Raw genomic sequence first — 23,442 nt, forward strand, 5'->3', positions numbered from 1 at the left:
ACCCTGTCTAGGGTTTCCAAGGAGCAGCTAATGGATCTGAACTTCGACCTTGTGGTTACCAGTCCAGTTCTGATCCTACAACCACACCTTGTATTTGAGTTCTGACTAAGTGCTGTCCAGTATGTTACAACTCACAGCGACCCTGTCTAGGCGTCCCAAGAAGCAGCTGGGACCTTGCAATTAGCAGTCTAGTGCTTACCCTACAGGGACAAACCAAACACTGGGAAACAAAAAATTCAGGTGCCTCATTTTCCTGCAATACTCACTTTATCTGTAACCCAGCCCGCAGTATCTCCGAGGTGTCCTTGTATAAAAAAGATGGCGCCCAGTTCTCAGAGAGGATAAGCTACCAGCTTCACTGCGCCTGTCCTCCCCAAGGCCCCAACACCTGCTTCCATGGCCAAGGAAGAAAAATGGGGCTAGGCTAGTTAAGGTGTAGGATGATGTCCATCAGTCTTTGATTCTGGGATGTCTTTTGGCTGTCTCTGACACCTAAAACAAAAGTGAAACAGAGGCCAAGGACCTCCAAGAAAGGCCTTGGGCCTACCTTTTCTACCTCCAGTTCCAATAGTAACCTGCAGAACCAAGTAAGGAATACTGCCTGGGGCTCAGGGGACAGCTTGGGAGGGTGATTCTCAGTGACTCTTCTCCCTTCCTCTCCTTCCTCAGCCAGAGCCCAGGACACACCATCCTTCTGCTTGCAGGGCCAACCCAAGGCAGGCAGGGCTACCTCACACAGCACCAGAGAGGCCAGGATCAGGCCAGAGGGAATGAAGAGCCATGGGCAACTGAGGTAAAGACATTCTCCACAAGACGAGGCCCAATCTCCAGTCATCAATGGGATTTCAAGAAAGAGCTCCAGAATAAAATGGTCCTTCAGAGACCCCTGTGTTCAGAGGCCCGCTCTCTGTGGTTCCACATAGGAGAGAGGGGTATTATGGGATGCAGGTATAAACAGCACCCCGCCCCTGGCTAAAAACAATCATAACAGCATCTTAATATCACCCCAAATGGCAAATGAGTATAATGTTTGCAACATATACAGAGATTTATTACCAACAAATGGCTGAAAATAAGGTCAAAGACAAAGGAAATTGAAAAGGAAATGTGAAAAGGGTAGTAATTCACACCAGCACATAGAACATTAGCTATGCTCTGCACACTTTTTATGATGCATATAAACAACAACATCTATCCTAGGTGCCAAAATTAAAGCGTGTTCCTAAACACAACAGACAACTATTTATAACATAGAAGTGCCTGTCATCCTTCCTTTTTGGAAAAGGGAAGACCCCACTGATTCCTTTAATTATTTAGCAAGCACCTACTAACTGTCTGACAACAAGCTACATGTTGAGGGTATTATTTATCAACCACAATGGCTCTGGTTTGCAAGGAAGAGAGTATCCCGCAGGAAACTGGAGAGGGCCTCCCGGAACTACACCAGTCCACGGGTAGTGAGGGTTCAGAAAGCATTTCTGGGTTGCCAACCACACCCTCCCCTCCAAACCTGACCTGGGCTAAGGAGAGTCCCTGCTTCACCGCTTCAGGAATGAGCATTTGGCCCATTTTATAACTGATGTGAAAGAGTCTGGCTGGCACAAGCGGGTGGTCATCCACTGCTAACCCAAAGGTTGGCAATTTGAAGCTTCCAGTTGCACGCAAAAGTGAATAAGGAAGACCATAGAAGAATTAATGCTTTTGAGTTATGGTGTTGGAGGAGAATATTCAAAGTGCCATGGGCTGCCAAAAGAACCAATAGATCTGTGTTGGAAGAAGTGCAACCAGAGTGTTCTTGGAGGCCAGGATGGACAAACTTCATCTCTCATACTTCACACATATTCTCAGAAGGGACCAGTAGCTGGACAAGAACATCATGTTTGGTAAGGTGGAGGGTCAGAGGAAAAAGAAGAAGACCCCCAGAGAGATGGATTGGCAAACTGTCAGCACCAACTGTCTCAAGCGTGGCAACAATTTGAGGTTGGCCCAGGACGGGGCAGTGTTTCTTTCTGTTGTGCATAAGGTCACTATGAGTTGGTACCTACTCGATGGCACCTAACAACAAGTGGTTCGACAGAAGAAAGGCCTGGCCATCTTCTTCCACAACTACAATAGCCCAGAAAAATCCAATAATACAGTTCACTGTACTGGGTTTCTGAGGAGTTGCTGGTGGGTTTAAACTACCGATCTTGCAATTAGTAGTTCAATGCTTATCATACAGTGCCACAGGGCTCCCTTATATATGTATACAGACATACATACACATGTGTTTTTAAGTGCCATTGAGTAGGTTTCAACCCATATTGACCCTACATAGGGTTTCCAAGGAGCGACTGATGAGTTTGAACTGACCTTGTGGTTCATACCAATTCTATAGTCCAGTGCATTAGCCTACAGCACCACACCAGAACTTCACACATATATACACATGTTGTTGTTGTGTGCCGTGGAGTCAGTTCCAACTCATAGCGACCCTGTACAGGGGTTTCCATAAAATCTTTATGGGAGCAGAATGCCTCATCTTTCTCCTGCAGAACAGCTAGGAGTTTCGAACTGCTGACCGTGAGATTAGCAGCCCCATTCAAAACCAGTATGTATACATAAACAGGCATTTTATTTGGAAACAGAACCTTTGAAGATATAATTAAACCAAACCCAGCATCATCAAGTCAATTCAAACTCATAGTGATCCAGTATAGGGTTTCTAACGCTATAAACTGTACAGTGGCTGGTTGGCTTGAACCTCCAACTCTGAGGCTAGCAGCCCCCGCCTCGGGCTCCCTTTATATAATCAACTATAATAATCTGAGGTCATACTGGAGTAGGTTAGGCCCTGATCCAAGCTGAGTGGGATATCTATAAAAGAAGAGACAATGTAAATAAGATGAAGACAAGAACTCTACTGCTACAAACCAGAGCTGGAAGAAACAAGAAAAGTTCTTCCCTAAATCCTTCAGAGAGAGCCTGGCCTCTTTACACCCTCAATTCACACCTACAATGCCCAAAACTGCAAAAGAATGAATTGTCGCTTGAAACCAGTCACAGAAAAATACAGAAAATGAAGCAGGGCAAACAGACTTAATAAAAATGAGAATAATATTTAATTCAACGTTAAGTAGAATTATTCACAATACAGCTAGCTGCCGCCTTATGCATTCTGAAAAGTTATGCTAAATGTCTTAGTAATGTAAAATATGAACTTGGACTAATCAATCAGAATAAAACAAAATAAATAGCCATTGTCTAAAATAAAGTGCCAATGTGACATTTGTGGGATCAACACTAAGCTGCTAACCGTAAGGTCAGTGCTTCAAACATGCTCCCCGGGAACCCTACGGGGTCACTATGAGTCAGAATTGACTCAATGGCAGCAACAAACACAAAATGATTGACAAACTTAAAAATAATGAGTGTTACTTCTAACACAGAGTGCAGGTTAATGCACCGGACTGCAGGTCAGCTGAACCGAAAGGTGGATGGTTCAACCTTCCTAGTTGTATAGAAACGCTATACAAGGTCGCTATGAATCAGAACCGAATCAATGGCACTTCACAACAACTTATAACACATCTGATCATAAGCAAAAACTAGGTCTGGCTGCAGAGCAAAAGGCTATCATTTGAGAGAAGAAACCAGTCTACAAGACTAGCGATAGCCTCCACAAGCCATGACCTCATCTACAATGAGACCAGAGGGACTAGCTGGTGGCCAGCTGTCACTACCAACCACTGTGACTAGAGCCACAATTGATGGACCCTGCTTAAATGGGAGAAAAACACAAACAGAACTCAAATTCCTACAACAAAGTCCAGATTTATGAGTCCAGCTGACACCAGAGGACTCCCTGAGACTGTAACCCTAGGATTTAAATCTGGAACCAAAACTTCCCTTGAAAACACCTTTTAGTAAAATGAGATGGTACACAAAATCAAAGCTATTGATTGAGAGTATGGTAATTCATTAAAAATACATTAATATGAGACCAAAAGGTCAACAATTACTCCAAAGCAAAGATGAGAAGACTCCCTAGAAACAAGGAGACAGCAGAGATGGTGGCAGAGAGAGACAGAGCAGCTACGGGCTCTGTACCCATGGGCTGAGGAAAGCTTCGTGCCTGCAAGCAGGACACTGGCCTGCAGAAGGTGCTCTTTTGGGCATTTAAATGAATATATTTTGGGGGCTTGTATGTGCACTTCTAATATTTTTACTTTGTTCATTTGTGAAATATGAGATATATATGGGGAGTCTACAAGTTAGATGTAGGATAATTGTTGCAGGGAGGAGATTGTAACCACTGAGATGAAACAAAGTGTTTAATTTGTTGAACATAAAGTTGATAATCCTGTTGGTAAACCTTCACTCAGTTCACAATAAAAAGTTAAGGAGGAAAAAAATAAACAAGAACGAGAGACGATAAGGAACCAAGGAAATTCAACTGCTAGAAACAGAACCACCAGAACACAGTTCCAGAAAATATGTAACAAACTGTCACTGAACAATTTGGACAAAACTGTCATGTAATTGATTCTGTTGCTCGGTGCCCTCAAGTAAGCTCTGACTCTCAGCGTCCCTAGTCACAACAGAATTATTGCCATGTTTAAGTCCACGGTTGCTGTTACTGTGTCTATCTAGTTCATTGGAGATCTTCCTCTTTTTCAGTGACCCTCCACTTTACCAAGCATGATGTCCTTCTCCAGGGACTGGTCCTTCCTGACAACATGTCCAAAGAATGAGAGGTGAAGGCTCACCATTCTGGCTTCTAAGGAACATTCTGGCTTTATTTCTTCCAAGACTGATTAGCTTGTTCTTCTGGCAGTCCACAGTACTTTTAATATTCTCTGCCAACACCACAATTTAAATGCATTGGTTTTTCTACGGTCTTCCTTATTCATTATCCAACTTTCATGTGACGATGAGGCAACTGAAAATATCATGGCTTGGGTCAGACACAACTCATACTGACATCTTAGCTCTTTAACATTTTAAAGAGTTCTTTTGCAGCAGACCTGCCTAACATAAAGCATCATTTATTTCTTGACTGCAGCTTCCATGAGTGTTGACTGTTGATCCAAGCAAAATAAAGTCCTTGACCATTTCAATTTCTTCTCTATTTATCGTGATGCTATTCCCATTGTGAGGATTTTAGTTTCCTTTATATTGAGGTGCAACTCATACTGAAGGTTATAGTTTTTGATCTTCACCAGTAAGACTTTAAGTCCTCTTCACTTCTAGCAAACAAGGTTCTGTCGTCTGCATAATAGAGAGTGTTAATGAGTCTTCCTGTAATCCAGAAGCCACATTCTCCCTTCATAAAATCCAGCTTCTAGGATTATGTACTCAGCACACAGACTGTGTAAGTATACTGAAAGAATACAACACTAACGTGTATGAACCTGTCATACAGGAACCTAATTTTCTTTGTAAACTCTAACCAAAAATACAAAATGTTAAGTATCATATTCAAAAACATCTGAAACAAAATATCAAAGTGATTCCAAAAGTTTATCTTAAGTTTTTCTTTGTTCAATTCTATCTTACATAGTAAACAGATTTCATGAGGAAGACTCTCAAAACAACATCCATGCTTTAAATAACAGTCAATACACTAGGATCCATTGCATGCTTTTATAAAGTTTTTGTTTTGTTTTGTTTTGTTTTGTTTTGTTTTGTTTTGTGAGAAGATATGTACCCATTCATTTATTTACGGTCTTTGGCTAGTTTCATATTACAATGGCAAGACTGAGTAAGCACAACAGAAATCATACGTTCTAAAATATTTATCTGTCTAGCTCTCAAAAAATTCACCTGTCCCTACTTTAAGCAATTAGTTGTTTTTTTTTTTAATTCTTTAAAATTCTCATAGTAACATGTTGGAATACAATTCAATATTTACTTTCAAAAGTGTATAGCGACCCTGTATAGGGTTTCTGAGGAGCAAAAAGAACCACTGCTGACCTTCAGGTTCAAACTAACCTTGCAGTCTAGCGCATTAACCCACAGGACTCCATGTATATATACATCTATATACATATATGTATATAAATGTATGTTGTTGTTGTTGTTAAGTGCCACTGAGTAAGTACTGACTAATAGTGACCCTGTATAGGGTTTCCAAGGAGCAGTTGGTGACCATGAACCATCAGCCTTGCGGTTCAAAGCAATCTTGCAGTTTAGCACATTAACCCACAGCGCCATACAAATATATATATATATGGATAGACACACACACACAAACAAAATGTATAAAATCTTTCTACACTGACTTACATGATTAGTTACATCATTAGTAACTGAGCAGCAGCCTTTTTTGATTTTTCTCTTTCTTTTCCTTTAATTACTACTTCTTTCTCAGAAAAAGTGTATTGATATAGGTTTTAAAAAATACTAACTACCACACTGGAGTCCTGGCATGGCTCTGTATGATAAGCACTGGATCGCAGGTCAATTTGGTTTGAACCACAACGTCGGTGGTTCAAGCTCACCAGTCGCTCCTCGGAAAACCCTATATAGGGTCTCTATGAGTCAGAACCAACTTGATAGTACATAATAACAACAACTCACACACTATTATAGCTAAAACACCAGAAAAATTGACAAAAACGTGCTATTAAAAACACTGGCAGCCAAAACAACAGCGTGTACTTGAAGGGCATGTAGATGAAGTCATGTGACTCTACGCATCATTATCATTGGGCAACAATGACAGCTCTGACCTGAAAGCTTTAGAAGTAAGTCAGCATCAAGTTTTACCTGTGCGGGTGTATTTCTATACGGAAGCTGGCCTTATGAAAAATGTCTTTGTTGTTTTAACTACAGGGATATTTTCATAAAAATAAGAAACTCCTGCTGAAACCATGCAGAATTTTTATACCAAGTCATTAGCTTGTCATCCCATCTGACATGCAACCAGCATGGCCCACACCCACACAGCCTATGAGTGACATGACTGGATAACAAGGAATGATCATGAAAGAATACTCACAGTCTTTCAAGAAGAGTTAACCCAGAAAATGAGCCATTCTTCAGCTCGGATATTTTATTGTTACTCAGAATCCTAAAAACGAGAAGGGAAAAAAAGGTTAAGTGGCTAATACAGGTACATCACTAATGTCAAAATCATTTAGCTTCTTATGCTGAAACCCACAAGGAATTCTAAGAAATCATTTATTACCCAAATAGTTTTTGAGATGCCTGACAAAACGAGAATGCCTTGCCCTTTCTTTGAGAACCCACCTCAAATAGCTCATTCACACATCTGTCACACTGAATCAAAACTTTCACATGGTACAGGAGAAAACACAGAACAGAGGAGCTTTCCCGACACTCCGTATACAGATAAAGAATGCTATGTAGATTTATATGATTATTCATCTTACCTTTGCTAGTCTTACATTTATGGGAGAACTGATTCAAAAACTGGTAACTAAATAGAAAAACGTATTACATATTCTCTATAAAATACTATCCTGACAAAGAACTAAAGTATCTTCTAGATATCATTTGAATAATACTTAATACTATTTGTAATTTAACAGCATTCAAAATCCACAAGTCTTCTGTATGTAAATGTTCCCTTTACCCACGCTCACATATTGATGCATGGTGATATTATCTCTCAGGTACTTAAAAAAGATTCTTAGAAAAATGAACTGAAATAAAAACTCAGTTAAAAGTAGTCACAGTGGAACTTCTCCAGAGGCAGGGCTTGCCTAAGTCGTGACAAAGTAAACATAAGCCTGCTTCCTCTTTAGGGGCAGAGACTTTATGCTGCTTCTGCAATTTGAATTTGAATGGAGAGTTTCCATAAATAAGGTGAAAATGCTAAAGGACCCATATAAGATTTTGAAAGGAGGTGGGCTCAAGCTAAGGAATATGAGAAAACCAAGGCACACAGAACAGTTCAATAAACCTATCAACGGTGCAGAGCCAGAAATTTAAATCCGGACTGCAAATCTATTTTCTCCAACATTACACCAGTGTTGATCAAACAGCATGCTACTGGAGTGCAAGACCTCCATGTCACACAGCATCATGCAACTTCAGGGGCACTCTCCACAGTGGGTTCATCGTGAATGGTACCCCTGGAATGGGGTAATACAGCAATTCTGTGTAAGACTAGCTGGGATCCTTGGCACCTGGGAACTAAACACAAACAAGCCAAAATCTCAGAAATACTCCACAGTTAAAGTCTCCACAAAGTATGATCAACATTCAAGCCAGAGCAGGTCAAAGAATGAAAGGGGGTGGTAGTCTTCCTAATTATACAGGGACAACAGATAGCCACTAAAGGTGTCTTGAGCAAAGGAGACCCTCTACAACAGGGGAGCAACGGTACTTGCTATGGGGGAACTCCGGCTCCATGGTCCTGACAAGCAATGTTTTAGACCAATGATGATGGTCCTACTGTAAGGGTAAGCCCTGGTACTTCTGTTCCAACTAAAACAAAAGAGAGACTCCCTCCCAGCAAAACAGAAAGTCGGGAGGATAAAACAAGAGTAGAAAGAGACAAGAGGTCAAGAGAAAACCTGATAATGTGATCAGGTGCTCCTGGATCCAGCCACTACTGAAAGCAGCCTCATCTTTCAACTTCCCCAGTACGTTAAAAAAAAAAAAAATCCCTTTGCTTTGTTTGTTTGTTTAACTACTAATGATTTGCATTTCCAGCATACGGAACTAAAAAGTCATGATAATGATATTTTATTTTTTAACATGGAAAAATTGTGTGCAATCTAAAGCTAGGTTAGAAGTACAGTGTATCCCGTATCTTGTCAAAACATATGCATATATTCAGACAAAGAATATCTAAGACTTGACAGCACTTAACAACAATTCTTCGTGTGGAGCTGTAGGCACAGCACTGGACTGGGAATCACAGGGTCAACAGTTCAAACACACAAGCTACCTGCCCTCGGAAACCATATACAGAGTCACTATGAATCTGAACTGGTTTGATAGTACTTAATAACAACAACAAGGAGCTCTGGTAGCGTAGTGGTTACGAATTGGGCTGCTAACCTCAAGGTCGGCAGTTCGAAACTACCAGCCGTTCCATGGGAGAAAGATGAGGCTTTCTGCTCCCGTAAAGATTTACAGCCTTGGAAACCCTGTGCAGGGTCGCTATGAGTAGGCACAGATTCCACAGTACTTAACAACAACAACAATCACAACAACAATGAATAACTTGAAGTCTCCGTGTGACAGGATATGCACTGGACTGCGAACCCAAGGTCAGCAATTCAACCCACCAGCCACTCCTTGGAAACCCTATACAAGGTCGCTAAGAGTCTGAACAGACTCAACAACACTTAACAACAACAATGAATGATTTGTGGAGTCCTGGTGTGGCACTGCAGGATAATCACTGAGCTGCTAATCCCAATGTCAGTGGTTCAAAACCACCAGTCGTTCCTTGTAAACCCTGTATCAGGTTGCTTTGAGTTGGAACCCACTTGAAGGCACTTTAACAACAACAAATGACTTAGTTTCATGAGAGGAACTGCACGTTTTTACAACAGACTTCAATCTCATCATTTGTAAGAACACAAAATTAGAGTGGGATTCTCATCTTCCATACTGGACACCAGGGTTCAATTCCTGGCTAGTGCACGTCATGCACAACCAGCGCTCATTGGACACTGGTGGTTTACATGTTGCTATGATTCTAAACTGGTTTCAGAGAACTTACCATACTCAAAAAGACTAGGAAGAAAGGTCTGGCAATCTATGTATAAAACCCAGCCAATAAAAAACCTTTGTATCACAATAATCCAATCAGGAATCAATCACAGGAATGGTGTAGAACCAGGCAAGGGTTTGGTTGTATTGTGACTGGGGTCACTACGAATCGACCAGCTCAAGCGTACCTAACATACACTAATAAAGTGCGTAGTTTCATGACAATCCACTTTTATAGTTGGACTTCAATTTCACTGTTTGCAAGGGAAAAAAATGCAACAAAAATGATCAGCAAGATTTCTTCCGGTTTATTTAAATTTCTAAGATTATTCATGTTTTAATGAGCAGAGCTGATGAACTTTATACGGTGGTTGAAAATTCATAACCAACAAACCAAAGGAAGGAAAAAAGGGGACGTTACACCAGCGACCACGCTAAATGATTATCAGTATCCCACCTCTGAAAGAAAAATGAAAACCAAATGTGGAAGTGGTTCATGAAAAACTGCCCAGGTAGTGACTGAATTACGTTCGCAGAGATTCAGTATCGCTTCTGCAAAAGGATTGTCATTTGCTCGGCCATAAAGGCTTTAGCACGATAAATGATAGATTTTATTGAGGAAAGTAAAAAAGGAAGGCATTTTATCACACTTAAAAAGTTATAACTGTAACCTTAAAAATATAGTTTACAACCTCATGTTAATATATTCAGTCTACACATTACTTGATGTGTTTAAGGATTTTGTGCAAGAAAACTGGATCAGGATGGATAAATCTATTTTGTGGACAGCTTTTATACTCAATTTTGAAATGGGGGACTATGGAACTAGCAAATGCATAATATCATGTATCATTATAAAGCCAAGGCCCATTCATAATCAATATTTTTGCTGACAGCTTTGAAATTTCAAACTTTCTAGGAGGTAACTAAATGAAAAGTATAAAACTTGACCAAAGTTATATAAAGCTTATATACACCCATTTCTATTCTATACTAATGATGCTAACACCACATGATCTATAGACAATGCTTAGGAATGCTATTCTGGGATCATGCCTCTTGAATTTAAACACCACAAGAAGTGTGAGGTCTATTGCTCTCAGTGCACACAGCTCCAAGTTAGCTCAGTCTATCATTTATGCTGAAACTTGAAAAAGGAGACAGACTTACTGCAGACGTTTTTTTTTTAAACATCAAAAGCTTACAGAGCAGAAGAATTAAAAATTAAATATTAGAAATTTTCAGTTGCTTGATCCTGCAAGTCTCAGAATGGGATGAATCACTGAAAACTAACAGACCCACACGTACTGTGACAGACACAAGGTCAGGATCCTTTTTAAAGGGCAATTCGAAAATCAATTTCAACAGCATGAAATATTCAGGTCCAGGGTTATGACTATAATTCTCAAAATCAACCCTTGGAAGGAAAAGTCAGATAAATCATTAGAGAACGTAGGTAACCTGGCTCCTGGATTATTGAAGTAGGGTGAAGGGTGGCCCTGCAGAAGATATGGTCCACCTAGAATCCGTGAATGTGACCTCCTGTGGGGAAAAAGGGTCTTTGCAGATGTTTGGAGATGAGATCCTCCAGGATTTGTTATTGTGAGAATCGACCTGAATTCTCATGGCAACTCCATGTGCAATAGAACAAAGTGCTGCTGGGCCCCACAACACCCTCACAATCATTGGGCTGTGCAGTCCACGGGTGCTAAGAGACTCAGCTTAAAGCACTATATTGGACAGTTCTCTCTTGTGACTTACGGGGTTTTCATTGGCTAATCTTCAGAAATAGATCATCAGGCCTTTATTCTTAGTCTGGAAGCTTCACTTGCTAAAGGATAGCTGTTGTTGTTAAGTATCATCAAGTCGGTTCCGACTCACAATGACTCTGTATAGGGCTTCCGAAAAGCAACTGGTGGGTTTAAACTGCCGACCTCATGGTTTACAGTGCAGTGCACAACACCACACATGTTAATGTCAGGTGGCAGGAAAGGCAATATACAGGAGGGAGGCTGTCTGAAGAAAGATGAAGGTACAGGAAGACACAGGGAGGAGTACAAGAATTACAGGGAACAGTGGTAAATACGGTACAGGGAGGGGACTGCAATCATTGAAATGAAGTATATGATTTGTTGGATATAAAACTGATGATTTGCTCTGCAAACCTTCACTCAATTAAACAAAAGAAAGAAAACTGTTAATCAAGCATGATCCTGCTGGTATGTGAAACACCAGGGGCACGGCTTCCAAAATCACTGCCACACAGAAGCCATCACGTGACAGACGTGGGGAATCTGATGGGCCCTACATCCACTGTGGTGCTTTGAATTTACTGGATATAGCTTTTCTAGCCAATGTCTGAATTCCCACCATATAAATGGACTGTTGTTGTTGTTAAGCACCATCGAGTCAGTTCCAACCCATAGCAACCCTGTATAGGGTTTTCTAGAAGCAGCTGATAAGCTTGAACCGCAGACCTTGCAGTTCACACCAACTTTGCATTCCAGCACATTAACCCACAGCGCCACACCAGGACTTCCTGAAACCCTACTGGGGAGAGGGGGTGGGGGTCCGCTATGGGTCAGAACCCACTAGTCTCCTAGACTCCACGGCACTTAACAACAACAAAAGGGTCACAATAACACTAAAAAGGGAGGTATGCACACCTTAGAATAATCAACCACTTGCAATCAAAAGGGAAGCATTACCCTTAGGACAAAGCTAACAGGGGCTAAGAGAGAAAGAGCAATGGAAGCAGGAAACACAGAGAGAAAATGCGATGTTTTATTTTAATTACATTGTAGGAATTGCAGTCAATGAAATGAAATAAAATGTGCATGAATTGTTGAATAGAAAACTGATCTGCTTAGTAAATCTTCACCCATTGCACAACAGAAACTTCAACAACAACAAAAGAGTACCCCACGTTTGGAATCCCTAAAATCGTCACCATACCTTCTGAACTGACCTCTCTGCCTTGAATTTAACTAGCCCAGAAGATCCATTGGAAGCTACTGTTTGGACTGGACCTTTTACTTGAAGGCACTGACAAGACTAAGACAAGTGTATTACTAAGAGAACTTGGATGCGGCCATCCACTGATCACCAATATATGTTGAAATATATTCTGTTGGGAATAAAACTGTGGTGCTGTGAGTTAATGCACCAGATTGCAATGCCCTTTGAACTGCAAGGACAGTGGTTCAAGCTCACCAGTAGCTCCTCGGATACCCTGCACAGGGTCGCTATGAGAGTGAGTTGTAACAGACAACACAGCACTTAACAACAACAACATGTATGAACTGGAACCCTAGCAGCAATACTCTTTGAATGAGCCCCATATTAACATCTGAATGGAGCCCAACTGGCACTGATGAGGTTCAGGTCTAGTCTGTTAATAATCACAAGGTCAGCGGTTCAAACCCACTAGGTGCTCTGCAGGAAAAAGATGTGGAAGTCAGCTACCCTATGGGGTAGTTCTACTCTGTCATTTTGGGAAGGTGTGAGCTTTGACAATTGAGGCGTTTGAACTGCTGAAATCTTCTAAAGAAAAATGACTGGCATGTCACCATTAAACAGCAATCCAGCTTACCGCTGCAGCTGGTTCTGCCCTGCCCAGTAGAGGTCCTGACTGAAAATCTGTGGAGGCACTGCTGGCCGAACCAGTGACAAGTATGAACCACTAATGCTAGACATCTGACACTGTAAGGGCAGATTTATGCAAAATAAACTCTAAACAGTGTCATTTATAAAGAAGCAACCAGAATTCCTGACTTTGATGCACAATTCATCTTCCGAAAGATTGTTGCTGTTGTCAGGTGCCATCAAGTCAGTACTGACCCACAGCAACCTTATGCACAGCAGAACGAAACACTGCCTGATCCTGGGCCAACCTCACTATTGTTGCCACGCTTGAGCACATTGATGCTGCCATTTGGCCAATCTATCTCATTAGGGGTCTTCCTCTTTTTCTCTGACCCGCCACCTTACCAAACATAACAGCCTTCTCCAGCGACTGCTCCCTCCTGACAATATGTCGGAAGTATGAGAGACAATGTTTGGCCATGCTGGCCTCCAAGGAGCACTCTGGCTGCACTTCTTCCAACAGGGATCTGTTCATTCTTTTGGCAGCCCATGGCACTTTCTCCAATGTTCTCCTCCAACACCACAACACCGTAACTCTCCAATGTTCTCCTCCAACACCATAACTCAAAAGAATAAAAGCTTCCTTATTCACTGTTCAGCTTTGGCATGCATATGAGGTTATTGAAAACACCATGGCTTGGGTCAGGCGCACCCTAGTCCTCAAGCTGACATCTTGGCTCTTCAACACTTAAAAAAGTTCCTGTGCAGCAGATTTGCCTAATGCAATACATCATCTGATCTCTTGACTGCTGCTTCCGTGAGTGTTGATAGTTGATCCAAGAAGAATGAAGTCCTTGACAACTTCAATCTTTTCTCCGTTGATAAGAATGTTGTTTATTGGTCCAGTGGTGAGGATTTTTGTTTTCTTTACATTGAGATGCAATCCAATGTGCTCTTTGATTTTCATCAGTAAATGTTTTAAGTCCTCTTCACTTTCAGCAAGCAAGGGTGTATCATCTGCATATAGCAGGTTGTTAATGAGGCTACCTACAATCCTGATGCCACGTTGTGTTTTTTTTCATAGAACCCAGTTCTCGGATTATTTGCTCAGCATACAGGTTGAATAAGTATGTTGAAAGAATACAACCTTGTCGCACAGCTTTCTTAATTTTAAAACATTCAGTGTTCCCACCTTCTGTTCAAACAACTGCCTCTTGGTCCAGGTACAAATTCCTCATGAGCACAATTAAGTGCTCCAGAATACTCATACTTTGCAATGTTGTCCGTAGCTTGTCAGGATCCACACAATCAAAAGCCTTTCTGTAGTCAATAAAACACAGGGAAACATCTTTCTGGTATTCCCTGCTTTCAGCCAAGATCCAAAGATCAGGTAACCCTTTATAAGGCACCACTCAGAAGGGATTAGGCTGAGGACCCACCTTATGCTAGCCTGGCCTTCTTAACATAATCAAAGAAAGTCTCTGTTTTCAAATAAGGTCATATTTACAGATAATAGGGATAGGGGTTCAGTATAATTTGTGGGAAGACACAAATTCCATCCATAAGATTCTCCCCCTGTATCTTCCTTAACTGTTTCCTCCAATAAAACTGCTGCGCTCCACCTGGACATGTGCTGACCAGAGGGCCTTAGGGCTTGCATTTGTTCCATCAATGAATGAAACATCACTATAGTTGGATATGACTCTTATATTCAAAGATCCTTCCCAGATAGAATGGTTGCCTTGAGCATTATATGCTTTTTTAAAGAGCTATGTATATGAGACCAAACTGACAACTCAAAACACTAGCTAGGAAGCTCAGAGGCAGCATGTTTCCGTGAACAGAGCAGGAACAATTTGGGAAAGGAGTGTGAGAACGGTGGTGCAACTTGGGAGAATGGAATCGCTGTCAGCAAAGGATACATGCAGAAATTGCTGAACGGCTGTGTGTTCCACTGTGGATATTGTCAACAACAAGCAAAAATAAGGAACCTATGATGGGGGGAAAAACATCATTCCTGGAGGACTTAATGATGCAGTGTCTATAGTTTTACTGGCATCCACTGGCATGGACAAACAGTCTAAATCTTGGTCTCACTCCTCCTTCTCTGTGTCTTCTGGGATGTCTAGAGATCAAAAATTCTACCTGAAAATATCTAGATGCTTTTCTTTCTTTTTGAATATAGCAACAAAAGTGTCCTATGGAGTAGGGTACCATGTTTGGTAAGGTGGAGGGTCAGAGAAAAAGAGAACGACCCCCAGCGAGATGGGCTGGCAAAGTGGCAGCATCAATGGGCTCAAGTGTGGCAACGATTGTGAGGTTGACTCGTTCTGTTGTACGAAGGGTCGCTGTGAGTCGTATCGACTCAATGGCACCTAACAAAAACAACAGCAAAATGGAGTCCTGGTGTGGCCCTGTGGGTTAATGTGCTGGACTGCAAAGTTGGTCTGAACAGCAAGGTCGACAGTTCAAGCTTACCAGCCGCTCCTTGGAAACCGTGTACAGGGTCGCTATGGGTCAGAACTGACTCGATAGCACTTAAACAACAAGAAGAAGCTACTTTTGGAACCCTGGTGTGACATTACGGGTTAATGTGCTGGACTGCAAGGTAGGGTTGAACCTCAAGGTCAGTAGTTGAAGCTCTCACCAGCAAGCTCAGAAGCCCTACACAGGGTCTCTCTCTATGAGTTGAAACCAACTCGATGGAACTTAGCAACAAGCTACTTTTTCCCACATTTTAACCTTTCTATGGAGTCCTGTTGGTGTAGTGGGTAAAGCACCGGTCTGCTAATTGCAAGGTCAGCAGTTCAAACCCAACAACTGCCCATGGGACAAAGAAGAGACTGGCTGCTCCGTAAAGATTTACCGCCTCAGAAACCCTAAGGAGCAGTTTGATTCTTCAGGGTGTCACTAAGAGTCGGAATCGACAAGATGACCACGGGTCTGGGTTTGTTTTTTGCCTGAAATCAGAACCATCTTAAAACTGGTATCAAAAGAAATGTCCAGCTATCAGGAAAGAGATTCTTAGGGCTGTTTCTGCAGCTGTCATTGTTGCATTGTTGGCACACACGTAAACTGTGATTCCTGAATTATGGTTTAATATGTCTACATGAAGGCTTCACTGTGATGCAGCCCTGAAATAAAGAGTAGTCTCACAGAAGACCGTGTGGGATGTGACAGTCATCATAATTAAAGGCAGCAGAAATGCTAACTGCTCAATACTGATCACAGACTTTTCCAACTTAGGAGAGGCTGCTGGGGGCCGGTCACGTACAGTAGAGAATGTTATTCAGGGGACACTCAGCTCTCCTAAATTGCCAGCTTAGCAGTGAAAACACTTACACTTCCAATGGCTCCTACTTAAATCAGAGACAAGGGTGATGGGGGAAGAAAACTTGTTACATTAACCAAGTGAAACACGCACACAAAACTCTACCAACTTCCATGTTGTTGTTGAGTGTGGTCGAGTCGATTCCTCCATTCCAACTGTTACAACTATAAAACTGCCCATAAGGTCTCCTTGACTATAACCTTCATGGGAGCAGAACACCAGGTCTTTGCTCCTCTGAAGTGGCTGGGTGGTTCAAACCACCACTTAATACTTTTGTCCCAGTTAACAAAACAAAACTCACTGATACCCTGTATAGTTTTCAAGGCTGTAAATCTTTACAGGAGTTAAAAAAAAAAAAAAAAAACCTCAGTTTTCTCCCAAGGACAGATCGGTGGATTTGAACTTCTGACTTTACGGTTAGCAGTTCAGTGCTTATCCTTCCTCAAGTTTTCAAAGGTTCCAAAATGAGCCCTGATGATTAAGTCCCATGGGTTAAATAAACACTGTGATGCTAACCACAAGGTCAGTGGTTCAAGCCCATCAGCTGATTCTTAGGGAAAAGATGACACTGTCTGGTTCAGTTAGGATATTTTTAGTTTTGAAAACCCCCATACAAGACTCCTGGTGTGGCATTGTGGGTTAATGCGCCAGACTGCAAAGCCATTTGAACTGCAAGATTGGCGGTTCAAGCTCACCAGCTGCTCCTCGGAAACCCTATCCAGGGCCGCTATGGGTCGGAACCGACTCGATGGCACTTCACAACAACCTCCTCCAGGGTCACGATGAGTAGTAACTGACTCAATGGCAGTGGACTGTCACTGTTATTAAGTGCCGTTGAGTACGTTCCAGCTCGTACTGCCCCTGCAGACAGTTTTCATGCTGTAAAGCTTGTCGGGAGCAGAAAGCCTCATCTTTCTCTCATGGACCAGCTGCTGAAGTCAAAACCACCTAACCTGTGGGTCACAGTTTAGTGCTTATTCCATAAAGCCACCACACTCTCCCCAGTACAGATGTTAAAACTCAAGATCACCTTTATGAAAAAGCTCTACAAGCTATGATGTATGTATACAGCATATTTGCAAGTGATTCTTTTCAAACATGTATCAGAACCATAGAGAAAAACAATTAATTGTTGTTAGGTTTTGGCAAGTGGGTTGTAGCCCATAGCAACGTTATGCACAACCAACCAAAACAATGCCTGATCCTGTGCCAACCTCCCAACCTCCCAATTGTTGTTATAATTGAGCCCATTGCTACAGCCACTGTGCCAATCCATCTCACTGGGGGGCATCCTCTTCTTTTCTGACCTTCCACTTTACCAAGCATGATTTCCTTCCCAGGGACTGGTCCCTCCTGATAATATGTCTGAAGTATGAGAGACGAAGTCTGGCCCTCCTGACCTCCAGGGAGCATTGTAGCTGGACTTCTTCCAGCACAGATTTCTTTGTACTTCTGTCTGTCCATGGGACTTTTGATACTCTTCCCCAACATCACAGTTCAAATGCATCAATTCTTCAACACTTTCACACAAAACTGAGGTGACTGAAAAAAGGGATAAAATGTTAAAGAAGGGAAATCTGGATTTACAAAAATGCATGGAGGTTCCTTCTCATTATTTTTAAAACTTTCATATCAATTTGAGATTTTCAAATGCTGTTGTTGTTGTTAAGTGCCGTTAAGTCAGTTCTGACCCATAGGGACCCTATATCAAGTTTCCAAGGAACAACCGGTGAGTTTGAACCGCGAACCTTGTGGTTCAAACTGACCTTGTGGACCAGTGCTTTATCCCACAGCACCACACCAGGATTCCATCTTCTCCAAATTACTTACACATTCTAATTTTACACAGCATCAGCGCAACACAGAGATTTTTATGCTCTTTATTTGAAAATAGGAGTCCTGGTGTGGTGCTGTACAATAAGCACTCAACCACAAGGTCGGTTTGAACATCCAGCTTGGTGGTTTACACTCACCAGCGCTCCTTGGAAACCCTGTATTGGGTTGTTATGGGTCGAAACTGACTCAACAGCACTTAACAACAATAAAAACAACAACAAGAAGACTGGTGTGTCAGATAAGCTCTAGACTGCAAGGTCAGTTTGAATCACAAGGTCGGAGGTTCGGAGGTTCAAACTCTTGCTCCTCAGAAACCCTATACAGGGTTGCATTGGGTAGGAACCAACTCAATGGCACTTAACAACAATGAGAAGACTGGGTATTGACTACAGTGCTAAATAAGTAGTATTTCATTATATGCAAAAAAGAAACTAACACTTGTGCCGTTGGATAAGCACTGGATTGCTAACAGCAAGGTTAGCAGTTCAAACTCAACAGCGTCTCCTTGGAAACACTACACAGGGTTGTTAAGAGACAGAACTGACTCACTGGCACTTAACAACAACAGCCACTTAGAAGTACGGTTTCTCTAGTTCCCTTGCTTAAACACTGTTATAGATGCAAAGAAATACAAACTGCTTTATTCTTTTCCATCCTCTCCTTCTATGTCTTTTCATTTTGCTTCAGAATTCTCCTCTTAATCCTTTGGCTTTGAATTCTGGAAGGAATCTTCTGCTCAATTTTCCAGATCACTACTTTTCTAAGTCCTCAGTTGATTCCATTTTGCCCCCTTAGTCCATCTACAGACCTCAGCCAGCCCTCTGGAACATCACAGTCTTGCAGTTAACTTCCAAGTGCACATCCTTTTCTCTGACACCACCACCCCACCTTAGCCAAAGTCTGTTTCTTGCTTTATGGATGTGCTGTTCTCCTGGATCTGAGCTTATGCATGTGAATTCTGCAAAACTTTTCCCCCAGAAATTCGGCCTGGTGCCAACCTCATTCTGTTAACTTTCGTTCAACTGACTGACCAGCCTTGGTTGCTGGCTCATATTTACCAGTGTGGGTCTGGATTGAGACGTGTTGGTTGATCTGGGGATTTCTTTGTTGCTATTGTTGTTAAGTGCTGTTGAGTCAGTTCTGACTTATAGCGACCCCGCACACGGTTTCCGAGAAGCAGCTGGTGGGTTTGAAAGGCCGATCTTATGGTTCGCAGTCCGGTGCTTATCCTACAGCACCATACCAGGAATCCATGAAATAAAGGAAAATGGATAGGAAAAGCAGATGAAGCAAAAATGGCTTTATTTCAAGGCTCAAGAAATCCCCTACCTTTGGAAAGTGGGGTCACAAAAGATACCAGGGACCTTATACGACATCTCCTTCCTGCACAAATCAGCATCTGTGATGGTGAATCTCTAGTCTTACAGGCTGTTGTTGTTAAGTGCCACTGAGTAGGTTCCAAATGATAGCAACTATGTATGGGGTTTACATGGATTGGCGGTGGGTTTGCAGTCCCGTGCTTATCCTACATTGCCACACCAGGATTTCATCTTCAACATGTGATAGTTCCATCCCAACTCCATCGGAAGTCAGTTCTGACATTAATTAAAACACTTTTTAAAACATTTTTATTAGTATTGCCTTTTATTATCAGTATCTTTATAAATCCGATCTTTGTCTTTGGCATAAGGAATCCTAGTGTAGTGCTTTGGGTTAAAGTGCTGGACTGCAAAGCCGTTTGAACTGCAAGGTTGGTGGTTCAAGCTCACCAGCTGCTCCTCAGAAACCCTATATGAGGTCACTGTGGATTGGAACTGACTCAACAGCACTTAACAACAACAACATTACATATAAACTTACAGTTATTTACTAAATACATACATAAGCACTGGACTGCTAACCACAAGGCTGGCAGATCAAACCCACCATCTGCTCCTAGAAAACACTACACAGGCTTGCTATGAGTTAGAAGCAACTTGAAGGCACTTTAACAACAACATATAAAAAGTACACAAATCATTTTTTAAATGTGGTTCATCATAACTCAAATACATTGTCTGAGCCAGAGACTGCCTGGATTGAAAATTAAGCTAAATGGCTTTGTCAGGCAGGCAAACCCTACGAATCCCCCAGCCCACCCCGAGTCAACCCCTCTGAGAGACGCGATCCTGGTTATTAATTCCTAGCTATGCGCTCTCAGTACCCACTTTGGTGGCCACTCCCTGCAGTTTCAATTCTTGGGACTCCTTCCAGGATTCTGTCAAGAAAATTCATTTTTCTGGTTCCCACATTTTGGTGAGTTTCACCATCAATCAGAGCCAGTCTGTTTTACTTACTCCACCAGGTCCTCTATGTTTCTGAACCACTGTAACACCTTTCTCATTTTTAAGCCCTTATTCATAGTTTTCTATTTCTTCTACCCTTTTCAACAGAATTTTGGAAATAAAGAAGAAAACGCAAACAAATGTGGTTCACTGTATAACCACTTAGGGGGCTGTAACCGGATCAGTTCCTGAGTGGAGGTCCTCTTCCCCACCCTTCCTCTTCCTGGAGGCTGAAGAATGAGGGGCAGATTTGGATTCTAGCCCATCCATCCCTATTGCCCTTCACCCCCACCACATAATGCAGGACGATGCATGTTCCATTATGAAATAGCCTAAACCCATAGAGCCACCCTTCACTTAACAATTGCATGAGTTTTTATCTCACAGGTACCTGCTGAAACAGTAACCCCTCATATGTAGACCAAAGCTGGAATCCCAGCAAAACAGTCCTAGGGTCCCCCTGAGCACACACATTCTCCATGTGGCCCACTTACACTGCCCAACATGCAAACCCCAGTTGCCAAGAAAGAGAATCAGATGCTTAGAACTCTCTAACGAGAAAGGAACAGTTCTGGACCACACCAGGCAAGGAAGCCAGGCCAATGTGTTTGGGGTCCCTTTTCCAGCTTCCAGGCCCACCCTCCTTAGGAATTATAGAATGACAGAAGGCAATCTCTCATTATAAAGGCCCAAAATTTGAATCTGAACTCCAGCAAGTGGCTTTTATGACTGGAGACAAGTTACTAAACCTATCCATTCCTCAATGCCTTATCTGTAAGTCACCTTGGGTATTCTCTTTGGAGAAGGATATCATGTTTGCTAAGGTGGAGGGTCCGAGAAAAAGAGGAGGACGCCCAGCGAGATGGACTGGCAAAGTGGCAGCATCAATGGGCTCAAGCATGGCAACAATAGTGAGGCTGGCTCAGGATCAGGTGGTGTTTCGTTCTGCTGTGTCTAAGGTCGGTACTGACTCAATGGCACCTAACAACAACAACAACGATTCTCTTTGTGAGTGTGTGGGAACGCACTTAACAAGGGGTCTTCTGACTACTACATCAGGTCCAAGTATACTGAACAACGGCACAACTAACACAATGGCCAGGTGATGCAGAAACTCATATGTTCTCATCTACCAGTTTCTGCTGCCACACATGCCAGGTGCTATGCGGTCTCCTAACAAGACCAAGAGCGTGGGCTCCAACCACACCAGTCTCGCTCAACTGTCGTTATGTACGGCAGCCATGGTACCTGCTCATTCTGTCTAATGTGTTAACACTAGTAATACGAACTCAAACCATAACTTCACAGATACTTCTTGTGATGGTTTAAATTGTGTTCTTCAAAAACATATGTTGAAAGTCTAACTACTGGTACCTTTTTTGGAACAGGGCCACAGCAGATATAAGAGAAGGGCATATGGGATTACGGTGGGCCCTAAATGGAGTCCTGGTGTGGTGATGTAGGATAAGCACTAGACCGCAAGGCCAATTTGAACAGCAAGGTCGCCGGTTCAAACCCACCAGTTGGTCCTCAGAAACCCTACACAGCATCGCTATGAATCAAAACTGACTCGATGGCACTAACAATAACAATTCAATATAGCTGTGTCCTTAAAAGACGCACAGGGAAGACGACAGCTGTGTGAAAATGGCAGCACAGATGACATCAATGCTGACGTAAGTCACAGAATACCTGGGACGCCCCCCAAAAAAGGGTTAGCAGAGGGAAGAAAGGGTGTCTCGCCTACAGACTTCAAAAGCGCTCAGCCCTACCAACACCTTGGTTTTAAATTTCTAACCTCCAGAAATGTGCGCAGGTAAATTTCTGTTGTGTTAACCTAATCAGTTTGTGGCACTTTGTTTCTGGGAGCCCTAAGAAATAATACAGTGCTCAAAACAAAAAATATTTTTAAATGAGTAAAACTGAAATTAAGAACATTTTTGCATAGCAGTAGAAGTGATGCACAAATGACAAATCAGGATGTTGGCTGTTGTTGTTGTTAAGGGCTGTCAAGTTGGTTCCGACCCATAGCGACCTCGCATAGGGTTTCTGAGGAGTGGTTGGTGAGCTTGAACCGCCGACCTTGTGATTCAAACTGACCTTGCAATCCAGAGCATTAACTCCCAGCACCACACCAGAAGAACTATTCTATAGGGTTTTCAAAATTATGATCTTTCAGAAGCAGTTCAACAGGCCTCGGGGTAGATTCAAACTAACACTCAACTAGTAATAAAACGCTTAACCGTTTGTGCCACCTAGGTACTCTTCATTGAGAAATTGCTACCTGCTTCTCAGAGGTTCACGGTAAATTTTCATTCTGAATCGAAGATGATCTAAAGTGTTTGGTGGAACATTTTGGAAATTTATTTAACATGAAAAGATTGTCTTCACTGTAATATACAACTGTCTGCAAAACCTGCTTTGCAGAAACCTGAAATACAGTTGTCAGCTTACAAGGAGACAAGAAGAAGCCTGGGTAGGAATCAAGTACAATGCTTTAATACATATATATATGTTGTTGTTGTTGTTGTTGTTATGTGCCGTGGAGTCGGTTCCGACTCATAGCGACCCTGCACAGGGTTTCCGAGGCTGTTAATCTTTATGGGAGCAGAACGCCTCATCTTTCTCCCGCGGAGCAGCTGGTAGTTTCGAACTGCTGACCTTGCGGTTTGCAGCCTGATTCGTAACCAC

At 42.2% G+C, this 23,442-nt stretch overlaps 1 protein-coding gene across 1 annotated transcript in view; it reads right to left on the minus strand.

The window, feature by feature from the left end:
- The window catches only part of GPR125 (G protein-coupled receptor 125), a 208,236-nt gene that overhangs the window by 136,265 nt on the left and 48,529 nt on the right, over nt 1-23,442 (minus strand). Inside the window, exon 2 of the mRNA XM_006866290.1 lies at nt 6,983-7,054. Within this exon, the coding sequence (XP_006866352.1) occupies nt 6,983-7,054 (72 nt within the window). The remainder of the gene's footprint in view (nt 1-6,982; nt 7,055-23,442) is intronic.

The sequence above is a fragment of the Chrysochloris asiatica genome, unplaced genomic scaffold, assembly GCF_000296735.1.
Source record: "Chrysochloris asiatica unplaced genomic scaffold, ChrAsi1.0 scaffold00089, whole genome shotgun sequence".
NCBI lineage: Eukaryota > Metazoa > Chordata > Mammalia > Afrosoricida > Chrysochloridae > Chrysochloris > Chrysochloris asiatica.